This window comes from Phyllostomus hastatus, unplaced genomic scaffold (assembly GCF_019186645.2).
Source record: "Phyllostomus hastatus isolate PE091 unplaced genomic scaffold, TTU_PhHast_1.1 phas_contig_150, whole genome shotgun sequence".
NCBI lineage: Eukaryota > Metazoa > Chordata > Mammalia > Chiroptera > Phyllostomidae > Phyllostomus > Phyllostomus hastatus.
In genome coordinates this window covers 32,858,736-32,886,706 of record NW_025333611.1, presented here as the reverse complement: position 1 = coordinate 32,886,706, position 27,971 = coordinate 32,858,736, and the positions used below count along the sequence as shown (strand labels likewise).

At 54.1% G+C, this 27,971-nt stretch overlaps 2 protein-coding genes across 4 annotated transcripts; one reads left to right on the top strand and one right to left on the bottom strand.

Moving 5' to 3' along the window:
• Nucleotides 1–71: 71 nt before the first annotated feature.
• VDAC1 (voltage dependent anion channel 1) lies at nt 72–24,283 on the bottom strand. 3 transcript variants are annotated; one of them, XM_045820237.1, is made up of 9 exons: nt 24,152–24,283; nt 14,246–14,318; nt 13,732–13,781; nt 12,680–12,832; nt 12,537–12,589; nt 7,080–7,307; nt 3,914–4,064; nt 2,154–2,211; nt 72–1,019 (listed from the first exon to the last, which is right to left on the bottom strand). In XM_045820237.1, exons 2-9 carry the CDS (start codon nt 14,310–14,312, stop codon nt 928–930), a joined length of 852 nt encoding a protein of 283 aa, XP_045676193.1. In that variant the 5' UTR covers nt 14,313–14,318; nt 24,152–24,283; the 3' UTR covers nt 72–927. The 3 variants fall into 3 exon arrangements, with proteins under 3 accessions (XP_045676193.1, XP_045676204.1, XP_045676210.1); XM_045820248.1 differs by having other exon boundaries at nt 14,246–14,353; nt 24,152–24,282; XM_045820254.1 differs by having other exon boundaries at nt 14,246–14,315; nt 24,152–24,276.
• On the top strand, nt 22,035–27,294 carry LOC123812904. The gene is made up of 3 exons (XM_045829817.1): nt 22,035–22,114; nt 24,088–24,503; nt 26,902–27,294. The coding sequence occupies exons 1-3, from the start codon at nt 22,035–22,037 to the stop codon at nt 27,009–27,011; spliced, it is 606 nt and encodes a 201-aa protein (XP_045685773.1). The 3' UTR covers nt 27,012–27,294.
• The last annotated feature ends 677 nt before the right edge of the window (nt 27,295–27,971 follow it).

Here is a 27,971-nt window from a genome sequence, read left to right as displayed (position 1 = left end):
CAAAGGGTCAAAGAAAAAGACCAAATGCCCGTTTACTTACACTTTTATTAATAAAGACAACAGAAGAAGGATGAGGTTTCAATATTTTAATTCAAGTTTTATTTTAAGTGATGTTAATTACAGCATTTGAAAGGGGTGATCTAATTCCACACAATGGAAGACTCTACCATGTACCCATTAAACTGCTAAAAAATAAACTGAGTGGTGAGGATCCAACAGAAGTCTAATTTAGGTTCCGAGTGTTATTACCATGTGATTACAGTCATAGAGACTCTTCCCAGCTCGCAGCTGGAGCTCTTAAAAGCTATTTCATACTCTGGTGCACGGGCAAAAAAAAAACCACAATGGGAGAGGGAGTAAGTCCTGAATTATTGGCTTCATCACATCCACCTTCTCCGCCCCAAAATGGCACAAAAGAAACAACTACCACACCCTGCAGACTACTTTTGGTGTAAAAGAGGTGATGGACCAGGGTGGAAACAGGTCATGAAGATCTAAGAAAGTCCCTTCAGATGAGTTTGTACACACCACCGAACAGGGAGCCTCTCTCACTTGGGGCAGGAAATCAAGGTCAATTCTCTGGAAGTCACAAGTTCATTCACTGAAGCAATACAAATTTACAAAGTGCTAACAAACCTTCGGCTTCCACTTGCAGCCACTTCTAGATGAAAAAGAAACCTGACGTCTCTAGAGGGGCTGCCAAGTCCCCCCAAGTCTACAGCTGAAAGGACCTTTTTTGGAATCAGGTTTCTTCTGTACCTCTGAAAGGGTAACACCTTAAAGCTGAATCATCTGCAAACCTGGAGGTCTAACATGATACTTAGCAATACTTGCAATCCCAGACATACAACATTAAAAGGTACACTAAATTCTGAAGGTAGCTATGCTGCAAAATAGTTTAAAATTAAACGATTGTACAGTCTTCATTTATGCTTGAAATTCCAGTCCTAGACCAAGCTTGTGGCCACCTGCGTTGACATTCTTGCCATCCAGCAGCGCGGACAGCGTCAGTTTGATACCTGCAGGGAGGGAAATGGGGGAGAGGAAAGGGGGACGTATGAAGAAAAGAGAAGAGAAGTTAACACACAGAGGAACGCTGGAGCACACCGGCAAAACCACGCCAAAACCACACCGAATCCAAAACCAGCTCCAGCCGTGTGACCAGGGGCAAAACCACAGGGCCCTTCATGCCCTGCTACTCACTGCCATCTGACTACTTCGTAGGAAGCCTAGACTGAGTTTACACAACAACCGGCGTTACTCCACCACCCACCCAAACCCACTCGAGGGACTCTTTCATCGTCTGCTGCTACCACTAATCTCTCCACCAGAGGCAGCTCGCAGTGAGCTTCTTCAGCAATAGCCCCTTGAAATGAAACTCCAGTCAGGAATGAGACACCGACGTCTTACACTCAAATTTGCGGCACGCACATGCACCCACACACCGCTGATATTCTCCCTAGAATCACTTGAATCTGACATCGTGCACTCTTAGATTTCCAGGTTCAAAGGCCCAGCTTATCCAAAGTAACCCCAAGGTGGCATCAGCTCCTGTGGCTCTAACACACCAAGGACTGGCCTGGCCGACTGTGCAGGGGAAACCTGCAAACCAGTTTCACCACAAGGGTGACTCACCGGCTGGTTTTAAGAACCTGCTGGACATTAGTTAGCAAGCATTATACACACTGGGGGAAAGAAAAGAATCAAAAATGTAACAGGTTAGCTTTGCTCTTCTTCTCTCCTACTTACTGCTTCTCCTACTCTCTGAATGTTTTATAATGACTGCACACTTTTATAAACACTTCATTATAAAACTTAATAGACACTCATTTATGATGTACTACATAGGCATTTTATAAGCAGTAACATAAAGCAGCAAACAAGAACTACAATTTTTTTAAGACAAAGAACTAGCCCTGACTGGTGTAGCTCAGTGTATTGAGTGCCGGCCTGAGAACCAAAGGGTCACTGGTTCAGTTCCCAAACAGGGCACATGCCTGGGTTGCAGGCCAGGTCCCCAGTAGGGGGATGTACAAGAGGCAACTACACATTGATGTTTCTCTCCCTCCTTCCCCAGTTTCTGTCTAAAAATAAATAAATAAAATCTTAAAAAAAAAAAAAGACAACTACTTTCACACACAGCCAGCACATACCTGGCTTTAGTGTCTGAGTATATCCAAGCCCGATCAGGCTGGAGTTGTTCACTTTAGCCTGGAAAAGGGAAACAGACAGAATGAAAATGCTTAGGACTTCACGCTTCCATCTCCAAAATAAGTAAGAGCTTTTAAATCAACCACCATTGAACTTCAGAATCAAACTCTCTTTTTTCATGACTACTTTGTTTATGGGATTCATTAAATTAACTATGAAACATATCAAATTTGGGAGACTTGTCTCTGAAGGGAAACTCAACACAATTTTCAATTAAAACAAAGTTATTATTTACATTTGATTCCTGAAGATATGAATGCCCTGTTTCATTTATACTGAGTAGGTCTGTACTCAAGTTATAACGGGGGGACGCTTTCATTTATGAGCAGAGAGAAAAGGCTTTCTTGTATGGAAGATTTCTTCAAGATTTATTTATTGGGATCAGGGAAAACAGAGCAAAAGTTAGACGGGGTTTTGAGGCTTTTTTTTTTTAAAGGCAGAGAAAACGATTAGAATTCTCTCTTCATGAAAAAAAGCCAAAATCACATTGACATGACAGTTCAGCACTGACAGGCCTGAGATTAACATGGACGTGGGAGCGAGAGAACGACCTCGCTCGTTCTCTCGAGCGAGAGAGCCAATCGCTTCCACTTCAGCACTTAGTAGTGAATGAATTAAGTTCAGGAAAGCAGCTGAGTCTGAAGTAATTTTGCCCTCATTCCTCTGCCTGAGTTGTAGGGACATCTGGGCCTCTCCCTGGCCCCTTTCTGGTGAAATGAGGCAGGGCCAGGACCAGAGGACGCTCAGGCCACAAGGACACCACGCCCCAGTGCAAATGGGGCTGCCAAGATGCATGTTTTCCGGCTCACATGCTCTTTTCAGACATGACCGCTGCCCTCAGCCAGAGCAGAGCAGGGGAAGGAAGGCCGGCGGTCAGTGCCCTGTCTAGCTGTTCCCTGTTGCTCACGGCATCCAAATGGCAAGGCCCCTTTCCCTTCAGTTTTTAAAAAGGGAGCCAAATGCAGTTTCTCTTTCAGGAGACTTCAAATGGGCTATCTGTAAATTACACAAACCAGCCCTGAACCCATCTTGCAACATGAAATTTCCTCATTCCACCCCAAAAGGGGTGCAGCCGGCAGTTCCCTGTGATGAGGGACTGAGCCTGACAGAACTTAATGCAAAAACTGTGCAGCCACCCAAGGGCCGGTGAGCAACGCGACAGGGGCTGCAAGGTAAGGGGCCAGCTGCCTGGTCCCCAGGGCCTGTGTTCTTGACGTGTGGCGTGGGGGCTGGGCAAGAGACTGATAAAGGAGGGGGATCAACACTTAGCACCTTAGCCTTCAAGGGAACCCCCTTTCCAGTCTGCAGCGGGAAGAGCAACTGCTGAGAGGCACCTCGCTGAGCCAGGCGGGGGCACATCCAGGCCCCAGCGCTGACCCAATGTCTGCCCCTCGGCGAGTTACTCAACTTCTCTAAGCTTCCAGTTCCTCATTTCTGATAACAGGGATGGGATGATTTGAAAAAGGGAAAAAAAGGCACCTTCTTCAAATGGGCTGTGTAAGAAATACAGTAATCCACGAATAATGGACTCCACACAGTGCCTGGCTCCCACAGAAAGTAGTATTACTCCTAACGATTTCCTTATTTCGACCTCTGTTCACAGTGAGAAAGTCTCTAGCCAAAGCACGGAACCCCAGCAATCCGAACTGATTCCAACCCCGGTCGTGGGGCCCGGGCAACACCCGACTCCACAGGTACCCACCGAGAAGCAGGCGTCAGGGTCGATCTGATACTTGGCTGCTATTCCGAAGCGAGTGTTACTGTTTCCTGCTGTCCAGGCGAGATTGACGGCCGTCTCCAACTTCTTGTTCACCTTCTGATAAATGGAGCCACCAAACTCTGTCCCGTCGTTTCTGCAAACAAGCACAGCACAGATGCCCAGCCGCCCAGGAAGGCAGGCAGGGGCAGGGCAGAGCTGCCCAAGTCAGAGAGAGGGCAGGGAGGCTGTAAAAGGGTGGACCTGATCACAAAACAGGCACCAAATTGCAGGAAGCCTGGCAGGAATGGAACAGACACCAGAGCTGGGGTTGTTTGGAGGCAGGGAAGGCCCAAAGGCAGCTCAGTCAACTACTCAGGCTGCACTGAACTTGCAGTTTGCTTCCAAAATATTCTTTAAAAATAGATGCAGCAACAAGGCCACTGGGGTTCTGGATTCAGGGTGATTTCTTTCTCCTGCTGCTAATGTTATTACTTTTACAAATGTTCCTATCGTAAAAATGGTAAGGGGGCGCAGCAAATGAGACAAGAACACAGCCAGACCCAGCAAGCGAGGCTGGGATGGCAATCCCCAGACGGCATGGCACAGCCATTAGCACTGCCAGCTACAGCCACAGCGGAGCCAGCCCCCTGGAGGAGAGGCGACGACCGAAGAGCTTCACCTGTGATCCAGACTGGCCCACCCGTGCACACTGCTGGTCCACACAGCAGTGTCTATGGTCCGGGTAGGGTTTGAAAAGGAGCTACTTGCTACTTACAAAATGTTTCTGGTCTTTCCAAACGGAATGAAACCCAGCTGGCCAGACTGCTTCCTCTCTTCCAAACACACCACGTCGACTCCAGCCTCAGGAATAGGCCGTTCCCCTCCCTGACATTCTCAACATAAACAGTCAAAGTTCTGCCTCATCATTTTGGTGGTTTCCAGTGGAAATGCCACTGGGAACCATTACGGCAGAGCCCACATGCTTTGGAATCTAGAACTCAGAACTCATTAACCCGAGAACGAATGTACTGCAAAGTCTGTCTCTCACCATACAACCTCCGTAAGGTAGGCGCTCATGAACACATTCTAAATTCCCACACTTTGCCCTGAAATGCAGCGGGACAGACATTGCACTTCCTGAAACTACAAGCACCACCTGGCTCACAGGCAACCCTGGCTTCTCCGGGAAGTCCAAACAGGCCACTCAACAGCCGTTTGTCAAGCACAGTAGATATGAGGCCTGAGCAGTGTGGCTCAGTCTGGTGGGGCGTCGCCTCACAAAGTGAAAGGTTGCCAGTTCGATTCCCAGTCAGGGCACAGGCCTGGGTTGTGGGTTCAAGTCCCCAGTTAGGGCACCTGTGAGAAGCAACCAATCGATGTTTCTCTCCCTCTTTCTCCCTACCCTTCCCCTCTCTCTAAAAATAAATAAATAAAATCTTTTGAAAAGAGAAAAAGAAAAAAAATAACAGATTTGATTGGCTTTGGTATAACTCAAATGGGGATGTTTTCTCAGGCTTAAATGAGTTTTCTAAAAAAACAGATTTTTCTATGTATTCTAAAAGCAGCAACACAGCCTTCCTGTACTGAGCTCTGAAAACCACAAAGAGAGGGGCCTCATTCAAATGCCTCCCCGTGGAGCACAAAGAGCATCTGTTAGGCATCCGGGCAGACTCGGGGCAGCCAGATTAGCTGTATCAGCTGATCCCACGCCAGGTTCCCAGATAAGCCACGCCCACTTCTCAAAACCCAGGAAGCTCAGGTACAAGGAGGAAAACAGCAACCAGCCATCATTCTCCCTACACCGGCGCCAACTCCTGGCTCCAGACCAAGAAGCATTGTCCATCGCAGTCACGACTCTAAATTAAAAAGCACGTCCACGCTTATGGTAGTTTCCCACGACTTTGTATGTTACCTTTTCTCAACTGACATAACCTTTCTGCCCCCTTTGGGTGTCCATTTCTATGAGTTCTAGCGCAGTGCAGATGCGAGTGCCTCCCAGCACAGTGAGGACTCAGGGCAGTCCCATCCCCCAGCCGCTCCTTTGTGGTCACAACCTCCCCCACCCCCCACAAACCTCTGCGGTGTCCATCTCTACAGTCTTCCTGCGACTTTTTTGTTTTAAAAGACTCAAAATTTAGACCCTGACCAGTGTGGTTCAGTTGGTTGGGCATCATCCCGCAAATCAGAAGGTCCAGTTCCTGGTGAGAGCACATGCCTGGGTTGCAGGTTCAATCCCCAGTCAGGGCACATACTGGAGGCAACCAATAGATGTTTCTGTCTCACATCAATGATTCTCTCCCTCTCTCCCTCCCTTGCTCTCAAAATAGATAAATAAACCCTTAAAAACAAAAGACTCAAAAATTTTAATAACATTTATTTATTATACTATGTTAATTATAGAAATTTTCTCCAAAAATTGCACTAGTGGAAATGTGATTCATTTAGACACTAATACCATTTACTTGTCTTTATGGTTCAGGAGTCACTTCTTTAGTGCCCTCTAGTGGACAGAAAGAAATTTGGTAAAGTTGTACCCCACCTGTGCCACAGGTTAGTTCCTGGTGCCTACCGGGATTTTATGGATGAATTTCTTGTTTCCCTTAATCTAAATCAGCACTCCAACTCTCCAGTTTGATTCCAAGGGGCTCCCTCTAACCTAACCTATAAGTGTCTCTTTCCTTCACTACACTGTCCGGGAATTAACGTTTAAGTGCTCCGCCGTCCAGCGAGGACACCACTACGCTGAGAAAATCGGCTCCTAATTTGTGTCCCGTGCCTGGGTTCCGGCAAGCTGACCCTTGTAGGCAGCACGCAGGGAAAGAGACAGAGCTGCACCTCCGCCTCCCGTTCTGTTAACTAAAACCAAAAGGACCTCCATGTCCATGTTGCTGCAGGGAGGAGCGTCCCCTCCGGACTGACATCGCACCCTGGCTGTCACTGGCCAGTCACCCTGTGTGTGCCAAGGACAGCGTTTACTGTGCACAGAGTAGAAGGAACCTGAGTCGCGTCAGGAGACTGTTAGGTGGGGCACAGAAAACAGGAGCCCTCCGTTTGCTCACCTGATGCCAGCAAACTCACTTCACGGCGACTGAACCTTGGGCTTAGAAAACACCACGAAGAACAGCCCCCTGCTGCACACGCTCGCACACCCACACTCACACACACTTACACATTAGTGTGCAGCTGGAATTCATCAGTCTTGTAGCCAACCGCAAAGTTGCTCTGGGTCACTCGAGACTTTGCGGTCTCAAAATTCATCTGGTAGCCGGCCAGCCAGCCCTCGTAGCCCAGCACCAAGGCACCGCGGACCGAGGGCCCTGCGATGTCGAAGTCCACGTCGCAGCCCAGGTTGATGTGCTCCCGCTTGTACCCTGTCTTGATCTTAGCATTCTTTTTCCTGAAGGAAAAGAAATCATGTCAGAATCAGAAGCTAACTCACCTGGAGACAACCATGCCAAGAAAGGCAAATTTTAAAAGAGAATTCCAGTTTCAGTAGGGAGGTGGGGGTCCCAGGTCTCCCTTAGGCAGCTGCTAAGTCACAATGGGAAGAACTCGATCAAATCCAGTCTACAGAAATGCCACAAGATGAAGTGAGAACACAAACTTGAAAAACTTAAGTCACTTAAGTCACTTTCTCTTACTCTCCTCTCCGTTTCATGTAGTGGCCTACAGAGGCATTTGGTAGGTAGAGCACCACCATGTAATTACGAAACAGATGCCTCTTCGAGATTCTCCAAGACTGTGGTAAAGATACATCTGTCTGCTCTGGCTGGTGTGGCTCAGTGGATTGAGTGCTGGCCTGCAAACCAAAGGGTCACCGGTTTGATGCCTAGTCAGGGCACATGCCTGAGTTGCAGGCCAGGTCCTCAGTGGGGGCACATGAAAGGCAACCACACATTGAGGTTTCTCTCCTTCTCTTTCTCCCTCCCTTCCACTCTCTCTAGAAATATATAAGTAAAATCTTCAAAAAAAAAGATACATTCCTCATGGAGGCACTTAAGGAAACAGCTGATCATCTTCTTACTTTGTGGCTCACTTAAGTAAAAAAGAAGCAAATACTAGACCCTGTCTAAGTAAAGTTGGACAGCTATTAATTCCGTATCCCTGAGATGCCAGGCCAGGAAGACCCCAGATCTCGTCCGCTGACCCCGGGTTTGTGTGTCTGACCAGATCGATGCCTCCCTCCCTGCCTGAGACTCAGGAAGCAGCAACCCAGCATCCCTCGGGAAGGGCAGGGGGTTGTGTCGCCTGCAGACACATCACCACCGTGCCTTGCACCGCAGGTCAACACTGGAGACAAGATCACAGCTATCACGTGACACTCAGACTGTCTGCACCTGAGTGTTTCTGTCCCTCAGCTGCACAGTGGACGCCTCCCACTTGGTACTCCACAGGCTGCGTTCTCAGCAGAGCTCACAGGAAAACCCTGCACAGCCCTGTCTGGCCCAGCTCCATTCGAAGTGAGACCAAGGCTTCCCAGCGCCCAGCCGGCAGGTCCTAAATTCCATTCCCTCCTAAAAGAAACATGTGCTCCTCGGAGAAACAGCTGGTTCCAGGTCGGGGCAGGAAAGCTGTGAGGCGAGCCTGAGGCACCTGCCAGAGCTGCGAGGCCTACGCATGGGGCCGGGGCAGGAGGGCTGGGGAGCTCACCGGGAGAGTCTTCCAGGGGCTTCAGACATGGGGTCATGTGAGTGTTCTTAAAAATAGCCCTGGCACCCTGGCTGTATATGTTGTTTACTTCAAAATAATCTGCAGGTGGGAGGGATTCATTGTGATTGTATAAGTAAAACATGATTCTCCACGGGTTGACAATTATTAAAGCTGGGTGACAGGAACATGATGAGGGTTTAATAGCTTTTCTGCATTCTTCTGTATGTTTGAAACTTTCCACAATAAAAAATGTGCAGGTGAAACATCCCAGGTTCTCAAAGAGTCAAGAATTTCAGGTCACAGCTAGAGATAAAGCCAAGACCCTTCCCAAGCAACAGCGACACTTGCAACTTTTGTTTGAGTTGCTTCTGCACATTTTCACAAGCTTTGGCGGAAAAGCCCAAGGACCAAACCAATTCTCTCTCATAAGACAAACTCAAACCTGTTGGGGTCAGCCTGGTCTTTGTGGGCAGCAGCCTGGATTTTGGCCAAGCATCTGCCTGGCACCCGGCTGGGCGGGGTGATTGATGAAAAGACAGCTGCTCAGAGCTGACGCTGAGGAAGCGAAGGAGACCGAGAAATGTGCCCACCGGCCAGGGTGTGCCAACTGGCCTGTGCGCAAAGCACAGCACCTCCACACAGCGGCCCACTGGGCTCTGGCCAAGGACATGAGGTCCCGGTGAATGGGCAGTGACTCCAGTATCCCTCCGGGTTTCTGATCTGACAGAGCATTCCACTGATCGGAGCATTCCACTGGTCGCTGCTGCAGTGGTGGTGCTAATGTGACAAGCACTTGAAAGAGGCGCCGACTGGTTTGTGGTTAACAAGGCGGCTTTATTACCCACGCTGGGTGCTCAGCATGGGCGCCGGTCCCTAGAGGAGGTCTGCAGCCCGCCCAGATGTGGTCTCCGCTCCGCTCTGCTCCTCAGGGAAGCCGGGGGGCCTTCCCAAGCACCACCCCCGCCCCCGGCCGCCCTGGAAACCCGGCTTTCATTTCCAGTCTCCACCCAGTAGAACGCCTGTGCCTTGGTTTCAAAGCACCATTCTTCAAGAAGAGGAACCTAGGCTTTTTGGAGAACTGGCAGACAGCAGGACTATGGAAAGGCGAGAAGATGAGCCTGGAACAGCCTCTGAAGAAGGCCCCCCCAGCAGAAAAGATAGGGGCTTGTCAAAAATACACAGTGGCCGTGTCCAGGGGCAATATGAGTAAGAGAATAAATATCCAGGAACCCATACTGATATATCAATAAATAAGTGGCAAGATAAATAAATGGAAAAGAAAGAAAAGCTCTTCCTTACAGCAGAACCCCAATTAATAAATGTGGAAGGAATGACCGGAACAGGAAATCACCATTTGCCAAATATGTAAACACCACCAACAGATACTTTATGAGTCAAAGTATAAGAAACAGAATATTTACAAAGTCTCGAAGTATCTCCCCACAAGATAATAAGTAAATGATAAGTATCTCCCCACTTACTACTTACAAAGAGGAAAACAGCAGATGCATGGAGAAAGCTGGCAAGCACCGCTTTAAGCAAGTGGTGGAAGTTAACGTCACCACTGGTGAGGCACATTGACCTACATAGCTCCTGATACTATGAAGCCCCACAGTGGACACAACACAACCTCACTCCTCAGGTCGAAAATCTGCATAGCATAACCTGCCCTGGCTGGTGTGGCTCAGTGGATGGAGTGCCGGCCTGCGAATGGGAGGGTCGCCAGTTCAATTCCCAGTCAGGGCACATGTCTGGGTTGCAGGCCAGGACCACAGTGGTGGGGGCGGGGGGGTGCAAGAGGCAACCACACACAAGTGTTTCTCTCCCTCTCTCTCCTTCCCTTCCCCTCTAAAAATAAATAAAATCTTTTTTAAAAAAATGCATAACCCAAGTTTAAGCATGAGGAAACATCAGACAAATGCAAGCAGAAGAATTCTAGAAAAGAACTGGCCAGCCCTCTTTCAATGTGTCAAGGTCACACCCTGACTGATGTGGCTCAGTTGTTCGGGCGTCATCCCACCGAGCAAATGGTCACCGGTTTGATCCCTCCCAGGGCTCATGCCTGGGTTGCAGGTTTGGTCCCGGGTGGGGGTGCATACGAGAAGCAACCGATAGACATTCTCCTCACACAGATATTTCTCTCCCTCTTTCACACTCTCTTCCCCTCTCTCTAAAGAGAAATAAAGTCTTTTAAAAATCATACAAGTGTCCAGGTCGTGAAAGACAGAGAAAGACCGTTCCAGGTTACAGGAGACAAGGGGACATGACATAAGTGACTGCGGCCCCCTAACCGGATCGCAGACTGGAAAGAGACACCAGTGCGACACGGGCCAGTCGGCAGTGTCAGAGCAGCAGAACTTCCCGGCCCCAGCAGTCACAGAAGATGTTCACATTAGGAGGAGCTGGGTGAAGGAGGTAAGAAAACTCTACACACCATTTGTGCCACATTCTTGCATATGTTAAATACAAAATATTTCAAAATAAAAACCTAAATTAAACAAAGGCCTTTCCTCTTATGCGTATAATTGCAGAACCCAGAAACTCCTCTGCCACCTCCCAAAAGGAGTGCAGAATCCCTTACAAGTCCCAAAGGGTGCCACCCAGGGCAGCGGCAAAGTCCCAGCAGCACAGTAAAGCATGTGGGCATGCGCGCCAGCCCCACGTCCTATCACAGGCTCTCTGGATAACTTCTCCCACCACACCAGGTGCTGGGCAGGGAGGGGACGAGCAGGAAGGCAGTTCTGCTGCAGGAGAAACACCAGCAGACATGAGAACAAGAGCAATTCAGCTCCTGGCCACGGGCTTCAGATCATCCCTATCCGAGTTACAAAGAGACTATACAACCTGCAGAAGCGGGAGCCCCATCTGCCCAGCCCTTTCTAGTTGCCCCACGCCTAGTACAGGGTCTGAGCTCGGGAGATCCTCCCTCTAAAAAACACCTGTCAGGTGGGTGGGGGGGAGTAAAGGGTAAAGGAAGACAAATATACGGTGACAGAAGAAGATCTGACTTGGGGTGGTGGGCACACAACACCATACACAGGTCATGTCACAGAAATGTGCACTGGAAACCTGCATCATCTTAACCAATGTTACCCAATAGATTTAATTTAACACACACACACATGCACACACGTACACCCTGGCTGGGGGGTTCAGGTGGCCGGAGCATCACCCCAACACACCAAGGCTGCACGTTCAGTCCTGGCCAGGGCACGTGCAAGAAGCAACCAGCGATGCATGAACAGGTGGAACAACACATCCACACGTCTCTGTCTCTCTCTCTCTCCAAATCAATAAGTAAAAAAAATTCTTAAAGGCACTTGTCAGAAGGGAAAAAGAAAGGAAAAAATACTACAGAATGGCAAAAAATGCATTTCATAATGCCACTGAATTGTACACTTAAAGATGGAGCAGACGGTCGACTTCATGGGTGTACCTGACCACAATGTTAGGAAACTAAACTATGAAATTAAGTACACGCCCTTGAGCCTGCCATCAGTGTGCAAAACAGCCCTCCCCAGGTTTGGGAGACCGCTGTTCTGCACAGAAAACAGCAAAAGTGGGCTCTTCTCTTCTAGAGGGCGCTCACTCCTGAAGGTGAGACAGACGGACACCCCACCCTGCCTCTCTGGAGGTGCCCAGCAACCATCAGGCCTAACTAGTTTGTGGCTGGGGAGCCTGGGGCAAAAGGTGGGGCCTCCCTCAGGAGCCACCTCACAGTGAAGCCCACACACTCAGTGTCCCTAGGAAGCTGGGCACAGGGCCCTTCGCACCTGAAATATGGGGCTGGCACCAGAGACCAGCTAGCCCCTGCTTCCCAACTTCCCCAGCGGCCCTACAGCCCCTGCCCCTCACGGGGCCTGCAGCCTCACTCACGCGCAAGGGAACGGAACAGGACCTGAAACAGAGCGGCCCCCATGGCTGAGGCCGGGACAACACACGCGGGCAGCGCAGGGAAAACAGACGCGACTCTTACCCAGTGTTCGGTGAGAAGGATGAATCAAAGGTCAGCTTCAGTCCACGCGCGAGCTGAACAAAAAGAAAGCGGCCAGGAGGTTGAGTCACGGGGCAGGCCAGCAGGCGTCAGCGGGAACACCGCCCTCCCGCGGGGGCGCATACCTGGTCCTCCACGGTGATCTCCGTGCCCAGCGTGTTGTCCGTGTTCCACTTCTCCGTGAACGTCAGCCCGTACTCCGTCCACCTGTACTTGGTTTCCAGGCTGCCCGTCACTTTGGTGGTCTCGGTGTTGGCAGAGCCCGAGCTTGTGAATTCCTGGAAAGGAGGGAGGCGGTCACGGCCTGCACACCCATCACCCCACCCTGCACTTTCCTTTATGCAACAGGAGGCGCCTGAACAGGTGGGGCAAAAGCTAATTCTACAAGGCATTCAAGTATTTCAACAGAGGGCGCTAAAGGGACCTGCAACTTCAAAGAGTCTCCTGGGGAGCCCTTCCTCGGGAGAGAGCCTCCTTCCTCCCCTGCAACTCTTCAGTCCCCACAGGAGGGCGCTGGTCCCTCCCTCCCGCCTGCAGCCTCCAACGTAGAAAAAGTACGAGCTAAAGCTGACATTGCGGTAATCCAACCCCAAACCTCCTGCCTTCCAACAATTACCATCTGCACCATCTCAAAGGGACTAAAATTTTTAAGGGACTAAATTTTCAAAGGGACTAAAATTATGTGGAATTGAATACAGATCAACTGTGAAATTAAGAAACACAAGAAACCCTGGCCAGTATGGCTCAGTTGGTGGGAGTGTCATCCCACAAACAGAAAGGTCGTGGGTTCGATTCCTGGTCAGGGTTCATACCTAGATTGGGGGGTTGATCCATGTTTCTCTCTTGCATCAATGTTTGTCTCCCCCTCTCTCTCCCTCCCTTCTCTCTCTAAAATCTGTAATTATGTGCTGGGATGGGGTGGGAAGGGAAGGGAAGGGGAAACACAAAATAAAACTGACTCCCGCCCCATATACTTGAGAGCATTCAGAGTGCTGAATTGAGGACCTATTCGTGTGGTTCCCCTGGGCCACCCATCCCGCAGAGGATGAAATAAATGTGACAACTACGAGCTGCCACAATCATGAAAGTCCCTTCATTTGACTCTGCCACCCGGACACCGCAGCTTTTTGCCCATCTGTAATAAACAGCCGTGCCCCACGGGGATCAGACCACTTACCAGCCCATTCTCAGATTTTGTTTTCAACTCAAGTTTTATTAAGCCGAATCCTACGGAAAGAAGGTGATAACAGTTAACAGGTGAAGTAAGGAGCTCCAGAGCAGCCCCTCTGCCTCCTTGCGCACTTTCAGATGCCACGGGGCGCAGAGCGCCGCTGCCGGGGCTCCGTGGCAGCCAGAACCCGCACCGGCCCCGCCTGGCCCCCGCCTGGCCCCGCCTGGCCCCCGCCTGCGCCGCCAGCCAGCGGGTCTGAGGAACAGGTGCGGGGCGGCGGGGCGCGCACGTGCCCGCGGACGGGCTGCACGCCGCGGTGTCCACAGACCCGCCGCCGCGGAGGGCGAACAGGGACGCCCGCCCCCACTGGGCGCACAACCGCGGCCGCTCTCCCGGCCACAGGAAGCTTAGCTTTTTTCCCTGGTGTGAAAGTTCTCAGGGATGACCGACCCCGACCTATGCGGGGCAAAACCGCAAACACGCCGCTCCGGCCCGGGAGCCGAAAGGCCGCCGCACTCACCGTAGCCCTTGGTGAAGACGTCCCTGGCCGGCTTGCCGAGGTCAATGTACGTGGGCGGCACAGCCATGGTCTGCTGCGACGGAAGAACCAGAGAGAATGCGTCGGTAACTGCGGAAAGTAGTGCCCACCCGTGAAAATTAGCGGTGCGGTGAGCGATGAAGCCCTCAGCACCGAGCCCCGGGCACTGCCCTCTCGGGCGTGGGCAGAGCGGCCGTGCTGCCCGCGCCTCCCTGGACGCCGGGGCCCGAGACGCCGCAAGTTTCTGTGGGCAGCAGGTCAGCCGACTTCAGCCCGCGTCTCCCCTGAGCGGAGGCCAGCATACGGCAGGAGTCGGTAAATATTTGCTGAATGAATGAATTGTCAGACGCGTTCCCGTGAGCCAGCTACTTTACTGAACTGCAGGGCGCTTGCCAGAGAAAGATATCGTCTTACAGAATTTTGACGGCAGGGCATTAAATGCTCCGACTAGAGATCAGAGTTTTTCACGCAGACCTATTTTCCCCACAGGTCTGATTTCATTAATTCAACAAATATTTATGGTGTACCTCCTATGTGCCAGAATGGACCCAACTTTCTTTTTAACATTTTATTTATTTACTTTTACAGACAGGGGGAAGGGAATAAGAAAGAAAGGGAGAGAAACATCAATGTGTGGTTGCTCTCTCACACCCCCAACTGGGGACCTGGCCTGCAACCCAGGCATGTGCCCTGACTGGGAATTGAACCAGTGACCTTTTGGTTTGCAGGCCAATGCTCAATCCACCGAGCCACACCAGCCAGGACCCAGAATGGACCCAACTTTTCACTAAACTTTTGCATCTTAGGGGAACCCACTTTTGCAGTATCATATTCCTCACGGGAATATACTAAAAGCTGATTAGGCAACTCTTCACATGAAAGGCAATGTAAGCACATCCCCCCCAAAAAAATTTTTAATTCAAACATTTGAGCTCCAATGTGACTTTTTCCTTTAAAACCAGCTATCCGAGTACTACTTGGGACTGTTGCATATCACTAAGTCAGTCAACAAGCATTTATTAAGCGCTCAGTACTCAAGGAAGGCGAGCAATTCACACAGTCCTTGCCTCAGAGACTGCACCGCGCCCCTCGGAGGCTCTGCTCGGACACACAGGCACCCGGAATTAAAAGCCCAAAGCCGGACAGCGTCATCCTCTGCACCTTCGCCATCTCCAGAGTCATTAGCCCGCAATTCAATTAACCAGAGGGTGGCTCCATCAATTCGTGAAGTGCAGCACATCTAAAGGGCCAGACTGACACTGCACACGCCGCACCCGAAGCCACAGCTACTCACAGGAACAAACACCTGTGCGGCACGCTCCTGGCGGGGGAACCCACTGAGAAGTGGGCCCCAGGGCCCCGGGGGGACACCACCACAACCGGAAGCCCCACTCCTGACCCAGACCAACTTCAGACACCTTTCGGGGGGCCCACAAAACCAGTGAGCGCTTTGGAAAAGAAATGCCGATAAACTTCCACAGTCTTACATGGTACACTGTGCTCCGGGTCCTATCTCCCTTTTTCCCGGGTTTCGCTGACTCTGCCCCGACCCACTTGTGTGACAGAGCAGAGGAGCAGCGCAAGCCGCTCGAGCTGTCCTAGTTTCATTGCTGCTATTTCTCACACATGGTCAGTCCGGAAGCACGGGCAGCTCCGCCCACATGAGGGTCAGAGCACAAAAAACATGGGGGAAGATCCATTTTTAAGCTGCCTGCCACTGGCTCTATCAAGTCTAGAGACTCCCCCTCCACCCCAAACCAACCCTATGGGCACGCCCACCCCTGGGACAGACCAGGAAACCATCCGCCCTTCTCCCATTGAATGACCCCAGCCTCAGGCAGATGCCCCGGCATGGCCCCTCCCAGCAGAAGCAACCAAACAACCCCAGATAGAAGGCTGAGGGAATGCAGCCCCAAGAAAACTTGCAGAACATCTCTGCAAGCCTCCCAGAACATTCTCCACCCATGCCAGCACCAACAGGTATCTGGACTTCAGCACGGCCACCTCCCCAGCTGGGCCCCAGAGGCAGCCCTGGGGTGAGGGGAGAGCAGTCCCATGGTATTATCTCTGAGTCAGCCAAGACCTCCCTGCACCCCAGGGGCCAGGGCCTTCCCAGGACCCTCCCTGGCTCCGGACCAGCCTCCCCAGACAGAGCGGTTGGTGCATCTGGAGAGGCCCGTCCCCCAGGGAAAAGGCGGAACACTCACCCTTTACCGTTCCCCAGACGCCCTCTCTCATCACTAATCCCCAGCACTGAACAGGCAGAGCCACCTGCCAAAACCCGCTCCTCGCTCAGCAAACATCACCCTGAGTACAGGTTGCCAAGGAGATTACCATCCAAGGACAAAGGAGGTCGGGTAGCAGAGGGCTCCCAGGCCAGGCTGGACTCTCCTCAGGGCTCCGGGTCAGCCCCAAACCCACCCCTGGGCCAGAGGGAGCACCCACCAAGGGGGCAGGAGGATGACCCCTTCACTAAGCACCCCCAACTCTCCGAGGGAAAGCCTGAGGCCACTCTGCCTCTCTGAGCTCAGCTTTTTACAACTGCAAACATCAGCCAGAAAATGCCCATTGTACACAGTTCTCAGCACCACTTGAGAAGAGTTCTATTGTAGAAGTAACAATTCCATTCATGTTTTTCAGGCCAGTACTGGAGGGGAGGGAATTCCACATTCTGCCTTCTCACTGAATTCCCCGCCTGCACTGACTGGGAGGTGGAACCCTAGCCCTGGGCCCTCCCTCTGCCCCCATCAGCTCACCACCTGTCCCTACAGGGTCCACCCCACGTGTCTGCAGAAGCCCGGCCTCCAGAGGCTGAGCATGAAGCAGGGCACTCTGGCATGGGCAGAGCCACCAGCCCTAGATAGAGAGAAATCAGACAACTGCAGAGGGGGAGGCAGGACCCCAGGTCTGGGCCTTGGGGATGGAGCACACACCCCAAGGAAAAGTGAGGGATGGGCAGGGCCAGCGGAGCAGACCTGCCTACAGTCACCAAGGACTTTGAGAAGGACCAGTAAACCACACCAGGAGACAGGAGCCCCTGGCTCCCCTCCACTGCCTGCCAGCCTACCTACCCAACCTTTCCCTGGCTGACCTTGAACAATTATGCAAGCTCCTCTCCGGCTCAGGAATGAAAATCCAGTCCACACTGGAAGCTCATAGGGGAGAGATAGTATATCACCCGGCATGGACTGCGTCACACTTACATAACCTCTGTCTGGGGGGACATACCCTCCTCAGCTGGGCGTCTACACGTCAGTGACAGCTGCTCTGCTCCCAGCCCCGCCTCTGCCCCCACAAATGCACACCCACTCCCAAATCACACCTCAAACTCAAAGCATCCCAGAGCCTGTCGTGCATAAATTTATCCAAAACATTGAAAAAGCTATGTGTGCAAAGATGCCAAGGCCTAGCACATAATAGGCATTCAATATAAATGTGTGTTTCATGTGTAAATGGGCAATGAGCATCAAAGTGCTTTTACAAGTAGGAGGAAAAAGAAAGAAACTAAGTATCTGACAACAGGGACTAAATCAATGACAATGTAACCAGGAAGCAAGAGCTCCGCCCAGCGGCACCACCAGAGATAGGGGACAGAGAGACCCACGACAAGACTAGCGCCCCTCCCCCACTCGGGCGGGAGGAGAGCTGAACTCAGACTGAGGAGACCCAGTGCCCTCAGAGGCAGCACTGCCACTGACCCCAGAACCACACGTGGGCTCCTGGGCCGTGAGGAGCCACTTTAGGGGGACCGACACACCTGTGTTTGGGAAACTCACTCCACCAACAGATCAGCAAAAATGCAAGTGGCAATATTGACTATCAGGGTGGAAAGTGGTCACTCCCAGTCACGCCAGGTGGAAGAACTGGGTACAGTGCAGCCCTTTTGCAGCCAACTGCTGGCAGTGCCCAAGTGGGCATGCACAAACCCCGAGGACAATTCTACAGCTGAGGGCTCACCCACCACAGTCCCCAAGGAGTTTGTGAGGAGGCTCACAGGAGTGTTATTTGTAACACAAAACCCAGAAGCAACCTAAATGTCAATCAACAGGCAAATGAATGAATAAAACTTAAGGTACCAGTACTTGCAAATGAAGGAGCACCATGTGGTAAGCCAAAGAGTGATGTGAATTTATACATGGTGGCATAGAAAACTACCTGTGATAGAGTTAAATGCAAAAAGCAAGTCACAGGAAATCTGCAGTCCCATAGACTTAGGGGAAAGCCTCTTCATGCTCATGCACTTGCGAATGAATGGAAAAGAGGGGAAGGGCACGGGCCAATCTGCACATGGGGCTGCCCAGGGGCTGCTCCCACAGAGCAAAGGGCATGTAGGGAAGGGGCGGAGTTAAAACAGTATTTTCATTTCTTATCCTACTTCACTATTTGTATATACCGATTTTTTTTAAGGACAGAAAATTTAAACATCCAACCAGTGAGTCCAAAACGATCCGTGTTGCCTTTGCCACATCACAAGTCACATCCTAATCAGCCGCTGCAGCAGGAGCACCAAACGGAAAGCTCCCTGGAAGGTGTCCACACGGGTTCTGAGCCGCAGTTCAAACCACACTGCGAGGGCAGGGCTAACAGGAAAGGCCAGTAGTGGGCACGCTCTGCGCCCGGTGACCACCTGCGGCTTTGGCCGCCCAGCCCGGTAGGCAGGGGCAGGAGCAGGGCAGGGCTCCCCAGGGTTGCTCAGCCCGGGGAATCGCCTGCGGCACTGGTTTCAACAGCCTCCTTCCCGCCCTCTCAGCCTTTTGCTGTCCAACCGGCAGGGCCGCCTGCAGGCGCCACTGAGAAGGGCGGGCTCTCCCCTGCACAGAGCACCCCCGATCCCCCACTTGAAGTCTGCGTGATCTTCTCTCTGCGGAGGACGCAGGCAGCAGAGCCGTGGTGGCCTTCACAGAGCCAGCCACCAAAGCCTCGGCTGACACAGGGAGTGGGGTGGCCATGGTCTCCAAACTCGGTCAGGAACAGCTGGGAGAAACAGTGTGGACCCAGGGAACACCCAGTGGGGTAAAGACCACATCTGGACAAGCAAGGGTGTCCCAGGGCTGGGGCCAAACACCAGGAGGCCCCTGCCAAAGCAGTCCCCAGCCCACCAGGGTGCCCGGTCGCAGGCCAGCAACTGCTGGGAGAGGTGGGAGCCGGCAGTGGGCCCAGCGGGCGCCGGCCTTCCCAAGCTGTGTCACATCGGACAAGCCACTTAACACCTCCTATCCCCAAGGTCTCATTTTGCTCATCTGTAAAATGGGCCTAACAATAGTGCCTTTTTATCAGAGCTGCCGCAAGGACTGGGCTAACAGGCAGAGCACGAGGACCGTGGGGCACTGCGGGCCCCCAACAAGCAGTGGTGGTAACCACACCCCTTACTCCGGGCAGTCTGTTTGCCCCTCCACATCCGCTTTCCTCCTCCAGCCAGCTCTGCGCCTCCAGCCCCGATCGCTACAGACTGCTGCCAGTGGGCTACGCTGGGTTTGGCCAACAGGCGGCATCTGCAGAAGATGGGCGTGAGGCTGGGGCACACACTCCCAGGCTCCCTCCCTGCTGGACCTTGGATGGGCAGTGGCTACTTTCTATTGCCCAAGCCCACAGCTCCTGCCAAGGGGCTCCTCCCAGTTCTGAAGAATCCCTGGGGCCCCACCCTCTACCCACACCTTTGCAAATGACCCTTTCATTATGCTTTTTAACTTTTTATTGCCCCATGTGAGTATGTACCCAATTCCTGTGAGGTTCTTGACCAACAAGGCAATCCTCACCATCACCACCAGCATCCCAGACTCCCCTGGCAAGGGACAGCTGTGGGAAAGCTCTCGGTTCTGCTGTTTCTCTAACTCTCGGATCCCAGGTGGTTCGCCAGGGCAGAACTGGGCCAGCCTGTAGGAGGAACACCAGACCAACCAGGGACTGATGCGCAAGCACCTTCCCCCAGTTCTGGGTGCCAGGAAAAGCAGCTTCCCTAGCAGGAGGTCAGCCAGGCTGTGAGGGCCAATCAGCACCCTCAGGAGCCTCCCCACACACTCCACCCCATACCTCCTCGCCAGGAAGAGGCAGCCCAGGAGAACAGCCCTGGGAGGCTGGCAAAGCCCATGTCCCATGTTCTGGTACCAGGTCTGTGTTCCCAGCGCAGCTGTCTTCCCCTCCCCCTCCCACATCAGACTCAGGCAGGGCGGCCCTGCAGGCGGTGCTTCTATTTTAATATGTGCTGGGAGCCGGGCCACCACCTGCACCGCCTTCCACAAGCCTCGAGAGAATGTAGCTGACTTGGGGGCAGCCTGCCCACCCACCCACCCACCAAGAAGAGAAGACCTGGGCTGGCAGGAAACCTGCCAAGGGCTGGGTCCCAGGAGCAACCAGGGCTCCTTCATGGCCTCCGGCCCCTCACGTTCCCTGGAGCCTCACACCTGGCCCGACACACCAGGTTAAAGGGGACAGTGCCGGGCCGGTGGGTTCGGGAGCCCAGCGGCCCTGAGTTCCTATCCCACTCTACCACCCTCCAGACAGGCGAGTGGGGGCAAGTCACAACCTACCCGCACCTTGATTTTCCCTTGGCTCTGACACGAGGAAAGGACACCCAACTTCACATCCTTGTGAGGACTGAATTGGATTAATGCAAAGCACTTAGTACAATGGCTGGTACCTGACAGGTGTGCGACAAGCACAGGTATTTTACTTCAAGCTTTCATTTTATATGCTTCTCACCATAATTAGGGCTGCTGTGCAAGCTGCCAAAAGGTCACCCTGAACCACAGGGTCCAGAGTCCTCCCCGACCATAATGGGGTATTGTTTAGCTGAATGCTGTCCAGCCAGGTCCTGCAAGAATGCCTCCCACCTCGTTCCAGGAGAGCACACCCCCCTGACAGACACCCAGCGCCAGTGACCTGGCACCGAACACGAGTGACCCTGCTGACCGCTGTCCACACTTGGCCCACACACAAGGATGGGCATGCTCACTCCCTTCAGCGTAAAGGAACGACTTTCCCAGAACAGCAAAAGGTGGTCACCTCTATCATCCCCTCCCAAAGGCCCCCTGGAGGGTCCACCACAGTGTGACAGCCTCAGCACTGGGCAGCCCGACGTGGAGCTGGGTGGCTCTGGCTGGCTACCTCGCCGCTCTGGGCTCCAGCCTCCTGACCTGGGAAACGGCAGTGACAGGCCCTCTCTGCCAGGGCCTGTAACACGGTCCCAGTGCAGCACCCCGGGGGGGAGGGGGAGCAGGCAGGGAGACCCATGACCGGCACCCCTACCCCCACCCTGGCCCGAGGAGTCACATAGCATCAGTCAAGCCCCCAGGGCGGTGCTGGGCAGGCCCTTGGTAACCAGTGACTGTGAGAAACTGAGGAACAGGAAGAGCGACTTGGCCTGAACTGGACCCTGTGACTCACGGCAGAGCTGAGCTGTGCTGGCAGTCTGCTCTCCAGGACTCTTCAGCACAGCTCTGGTCAAAGGGCCGAGATTTCCCTTCCTCCCCCAGAGCAGGCAGGAAATCAGAGCACTGGGCTCAGGCCCAGCTGAACCTTCACTCCTCACCTGTCTTCGGTGGCCACCAGAGCAGGCTGGGGTGGGGCTGGGGGGCCCAAGACCACTGAGCCACAGGGTCAGACCTCTGAGCACCAAGGCACTGCCTTCAGGCTTGGCTGGCTCTCAGCCACACACATGCCTCCTTGTCACTACGCCCAAAGATGTCACGCTGTGAGAAATGTCATCAAGGGCAAAGTGGACTTCGGGGCCTCAAGCGCATTTTACCGGAAAAGGTTGGAGTGAATGTAGCCCATGACCACCAGCTTGGAGGTCACTGTCCACCAGGAGGCTAGTGTCCAGCAGGACCAGAGGCCCACAGGCAACTCCTTACTGTAAGGCCCCAGAGCCCCTGTGTTTGCGTCTACAAACAGCCCCTGCCAGCAGCCTAGATAAAGCCGAGTGATCAACCGACAGCAGCGCCCCTACCCAGGGTCAAGCTCTTCATTCAGGTCAGCCGCAGAAGCCACGCAGAAGCCATCAGAGCGGGAAAGGCGCAGGCCCAAGGCCTTTAGGAGAATTCCCGCTCGCTCTGCCCTGCCAGCCCAGAAACACCAGTTCCACAAGTTTCCCACTGGACTTGGGAAGTCGCAGAACGAAGACAACGCGTTTAAAAAAGCAGCAGCTTTTCAAATAAGAAAGTGTTGCCTCACTCACTGCTCTAGGGCTGCACGAGCTGTGGCCGCTCTTCGTGTGTGTGGCTCCGGCTGGGCCAGGCTACTTTCTGGGAGGGAAGGAGATGCGTGTGTCCCTCGAAAAGGATCTCCAGGACTGTGGGACTCTGGTCTGGGCCTGCAGCCACTGCATGGCCATTCAGTGAGTCCACAAATGCCTAATGAGCACCTACTATGGGCCACATGCCGGAAGGGTAAAAACTATCCTGTCAACAGGGTGAGTCAACTCTTAGATAAAAAGCCAGTGTATTCACCCCACAGCGCCTTCTCAAGTACCTACTGTGTGCCGGGTGCCACCACCCTGGACACGGAAAACAAAGCCGCAAGGGCTGAAGCCTGCGGGTGTGGGCTCCCAGTCCAGGGCTGGGGTGGAGAGCAGGCGACAGCCCCAGGCAGCGTGCCCTGGCCCTGCCAACTGCGTAGTAAGCGAAAGGGCCCACCCCCCTGCCTCCTCTGGAGAGACGGGTGGAGGGGCCAGGACCGGCCTCAGGGGGAACAGGCGCAGGCTCAAGCCCAGGTCTGCACCCACACCCGACTTCCTGCTCCAGCCTGACCCCGTCTGTCCGTAAACTTAGAGGATTGTTCACGAATATCCTGAAAAGTACTCGACATCTGGCACACAAATGCTTAATAACTCCTAATGTTTAAATCAGCAGGGGCTACGTTTCCTGGCCCCTTTCCAGAACACCACATGGAGCACACAGGTCTGCTGGGCAGAGGTCAGACGCCCAAAACCTGCCTCAAGGGTCAGCGTCAGGTCAGCTTCTCCAGGGGCCTCCTCCTCGCCAGACAGCTTTCCAAGACTTCACATTCACCAATTCATGTTACACTTCCCGAAAACCCAAGGAAGGAGAGCTGTAAGCGTTCCCATTCTATGGATGGGAACACTGAGCCGCGGCGTCCTCCCCGCTGCGTGACCTTGGACGAGTCACTAGGCCCTCGGGCCTCAGATCCAAAGGGCTCTGAACCAGTTTCCTGAATGCCACGTTTGACTCATGAACGAGCGACACACACAGGAGTCCTTGCTAAGGACAGAGAGGCCACGTTGCTCTTGCGGGGCCTCCTTATCCGGAGCCTAACCTCCTGCCCCGGCCCCGGCCCCGGCCCCGGCCCCTGTGGCCAAAAATCCACTCCGGGCCTCCAGTTCCGCCCTGATGGCGCTGGCACGCGCGTCCAGTGCTGGCCGCCAGCTTCTCCGGGTGTGGATCGGACAGGGCGTGAGGGGCTGGGGGCGCCGGACCACGGTGAACCCATGAACTCACCCCCTCGGGGACCGCATGGCCCGAACCCGGCCAGGGTCTCCGCCTGGGGAGCGTGGGTGGCGGGCGGGTCCTTCCCAACCCGCGCTGGCGGGATCCAGGGCCAGAGGGCGCCGCCGGGGAAGGTCACCTAGACCTGCTGCCAGCCGGGCCTCCACGCGACGGCCTGCGGCCTTCCACCAGTGAGACCCCAAAGCTCTGGCCCCCGGCGCCTCCGGATGCCCGGCCTCCAGCTCCCCGACCCGGGCCCGCTCGCCGCCCGCCCGTGCGGCCTGCTCTGCCCGCTGCTGACCCGGCAGGCCCACGCCGGCCGCTCCCGCTCCCGCGCCCTCCTAGGCCTTGGCCAGTCCTTCCCCTCCCCTCCCCTCCCCCCAGCTCCCCGGGCCCGCGCACGGCCCGGAGCGAAGGCAGAGCCCCAGCCTGTCTCCGCTGCGCCTACCTCAGAGGCGGTGGCGGCGGGCTCAGCGGCGGCTACGGCGGGGACTGCGGCGCAAGGAACCCAGCGAGCGGCGGGCCGAGGGAGGAGCGCGGGACAGCGGCGGCGCGGACCCGCCCCGACCCTGCGCGCCGGGACCGAGAGCTCCGCCCCAGGGCCCGCCCCGGACACCGCCTAGTCCCCGCCCGGGTCCGGGTTCCGCTGTGCCGCGTGTGCCCGGGCACGGGTGGCGGAGCCGAAGCGAGCTCGTCGTGTGCGTGCGCAGGGACACGCGTGCGGACCGCCCGCGCCAGACGGTCTGCCGGAAATCCCGTGGGGCCGAAGCATCCAGGGCGCGGGGCGGCGGAGTGTTCGGGTAGGCTCCCGGGTGGCCAGGGGATGCCCTGCGGTGATGCGGACGGCTGGGGCCGGTGCACTTGCTGCACCCTGCGACTGAGGACAGCCCCCACTCCGTCCCCGGAGTTGATGTGGCAGGTGGCTCTGAACCGGGGAGACCTAGCTTGGGCGGCTGAGGTGACCCCCAGGTACCCCGGCAAAGCCCGCGCGGGGCATTAAATCGGACACCCAGATGGGCTGGGGCATCCGGGTCCAGGAGGCGCGGGTACGGAGGAGTGGCCACCGCCCGCTGTTCCTGCGCCCTCAACACCTGCGGCCGGCGTGGCCGACCCCAAAGAGCGGCTCACAGCTCGCGCAGCTCGCACAGCCCTCCGGTGGCCCGGGCGAAGCGCCCAGCCAACTCCCCGGTGCGCCGAGCCTGCGCTCCGGGTGAGCGGTTTTCCCGGCGGTGAAGCTGCGAGCAGCCATTTCTGCAGCGTCGGAGAAGTGGAAAAAGCACAGCGCGTTTCGCAAGAACGTCCCCCGGGTCTTGCTGCGTGCGGAGGCACCGCCCGTTCCGGCCAGCGAGGGGTCGCTCGGGCCCTGCCCTCCCCACACGGAGCCCAGTTAAACGGCCTGGGGTGTCCCCGCTCGGCCAAGGCAGGTGGTCCCGATCACCACAGAGTATCAGTGGCATTCCACGCGACCCCCAAGCGGACTTTTCCAAGCCGACTTCAAGAACTGATGAATTCTTGGCTGGATAAAGATTCTGCAAGGCTTGGGGCGTCTACAGCCCGGTAGAGGGGGCTCCGGGCTACAGAGAAAGGACAGGAGCCCACAACCAGCTGTGGCACAAATCAAAGGAGTCGGCAGCTAGGACGTGCAAAGATGCCGTCAGGGCAGGCTGCTGGGAAGAGGCGGCAGCTTCAATAGCAAAGCAGCAACTGGTGTTCCAGTAGCGGATGGGACGTTGAGGAAGAAGCTAGCTAGCTTGGGGGCGGGGTGCGGGCAGGGTTCCCTGTGCGGGGCTCCGGTGTGGCTGGAAATGTGAGGAGGAGCCCCTAAACCCCTAGCGTCCTCCGGAGTGAAGGACCCATCCTAGAACTCCCCCCAGGCCCCTGGGCCGCTCCGTGGGGGACTCTGGGCTTCCCAACCTGGCCATCCCCAGGGGGCGCACAAAGGCCCCCTCCTGGAGAGGATCAGGCAGGGAAGGCTACGGAGTTGTCACGCGTTCGGGAGGGCAGGACCTCGAGGAGGCAGGACCGGACCAGGTGGCCCTGAGGGACGATGGAGCTCCAGACACCTCACCTGAGCGTAGGAGTAGATGCGCACCCTGGCTCAGTGAAGCCCAGGTGTGCGCTTGAACCCAAGGTTCCCGTCCAGTACCTCCCCGCCAACCCCCCTTTCAGGGCCCCAACGTGGGGAGAGTTCCCCCTGCCCACCCTCCCTTGGTCCCTTTGGAGGCTCCCCTAGGTTTCGCTTCCAGATTAGGAGCCCCTGAGCACCTTCTGCGTCACTTACTGGCTGCGCGAGTCTGGGCCACAGGCCTTGGCTCCAGCTTCGGAGGGTGGCTGTGAGTTTACGGCGGGTCACACGAGAAGCGGGTGCTCAGGAAATGGCGAAGAAGAAATCGCTGGGACGCGGAAGCCCTTGGGCCCACTGTTGACCTCTCCCCGCCTCGACCCTGAGGGAGGAGCGGAGCCCAGGCCAAGACTCTGGCCTGGGCTCTCCGGCCCCACCCCCACACCAGCGCCACTCCTCTGCCACAGCCGACTGGGCTGGGCGTGAGCTCCTGACCTGAGAGCGGCCATCGGGTCCTCTCTTCTAAGGCTGAACTAAGAAGACCAGGCCGGGTCTGACAGTCTTTCTCTGAGGGAATGACCCTTCTCTCTCTTTGCACAAACTCTGATGGAGCTGACTCCATCCTTGACGCTCTGGGGGTGGCCCGGTGGCTTAGCCTGACCGGTCAGAGCACTGCTCTCCCCTGGCCCTAGAGATGGACCAGTGAGACCTGATCGGACTTCCTCGGCTTTTAAAATAAGGACGCTCAAAATGACCCCAGCCCACAAGAGAGAGACAGACACCTGGTCTGGGGACATCATCTGGATCAAGCCATGCCTCTGCTTTTCAGCTGTCTGAGCAGAAAATTTTCCTTTTGGCCTCTTCCAGTCCTGATTAGGTTTCCTTCCAGATCCTAACTCAGTTCCGCTCCTTCCTTCAAGCAGAACAATAATATACAACATCCAGAGATGATGAGATTTTTCTATTATTTTTAATGCAGGCATGGCTGAACAGTGTAAGAGTGTTTCATTTTAGGGAAGTCTTTTTTTATATCTAGCTTGCAGCCATGGGCCTGCTACTCGAGACAGTTACTAAGATGGAAAGCAGCCAATCACCTTTCTAAGAAGCCTCGTTGACACACTTCCCTCCCTTTTCAGGACCAGATGTACCGCAACATGATTTTTCAACGTCGTCTTTGCCAAATAGCCAGAGCTTGAAGATAACGTCTATGAAAGTAGAAAAGGAGGATGTAATGCATATCAATTAACTTTTAAAGAGAAAAATACCCTGCTTGGAATGAGCATTAGTGAATTGGAGTATAAAGCCGAATCGTCATACAAGCCAACCTTTTTAACCATCTCCCAGCCTGCAGTCCAGGGAGGAGAAGTCAAAACTGAGAGTCTGTGGTCAAGAACCACAAACCGGCCTGGCCAGGCAGCTCGGCGGTTGGAGCGCCATCCCCATACGCCAGGGCTGCGGGTGTGCTCTTTGGTGAGAGGACAGAGCAGGATCAACCAGTGAACGAATAAACAAGAGGAACAACAAATTGATGTCTCTCTCTCTCTCTCAAATCAATAAAATAAAAATAAGAATTCTCAGGCCATACTTTCCACTTTGTTCCCTGACGGTCAGTCACCATCCAGGGAAGGACCTGGCCAGGCCCCCAGACTCTGAGTGACAGGACGAATCAGAATCAACCGGGAAACAGGATAAGCTGATAAAAATTTTCTCCTGCATACCCTGAAATATGCAGTATCTTAGATCTGAAACAGTGCCACAAAATTCCAGCATCAGATCCATACTTTTTAAATTATAGATACATAAACACAGGTAGAAATATTGGAAAGTAATGCATTAGTGAAAAAGTACTAGTGAATGTATGGGACTATACATGATTTTTTCTTATCTTTCTATGTCCCGAATATTCTTTTTTTTTAATATTTTACTTATTTATTTTTAGAGAGAGAGAGAGAAAGACAGGGAGAGAAATATCAGTGTGTGGTTGCCTCTCATGTGCCCCCTACTGGGGACCTGGCCCGAAACCCAGGCATGTGCCCTGACTGGGAACTGAACCAGCAACCCTTTGGTTCACAGACCAGCGCTCAGTCCACTGGGTCATACCAGCCAGGGTTCTATGTCCCAAATATTCTTTAATGAGGATATAATATCTTTACTATAAAAGAGGACTTTTTTTTTTTATTTTTAAGAAAGCCAAGAGAGGTTGACC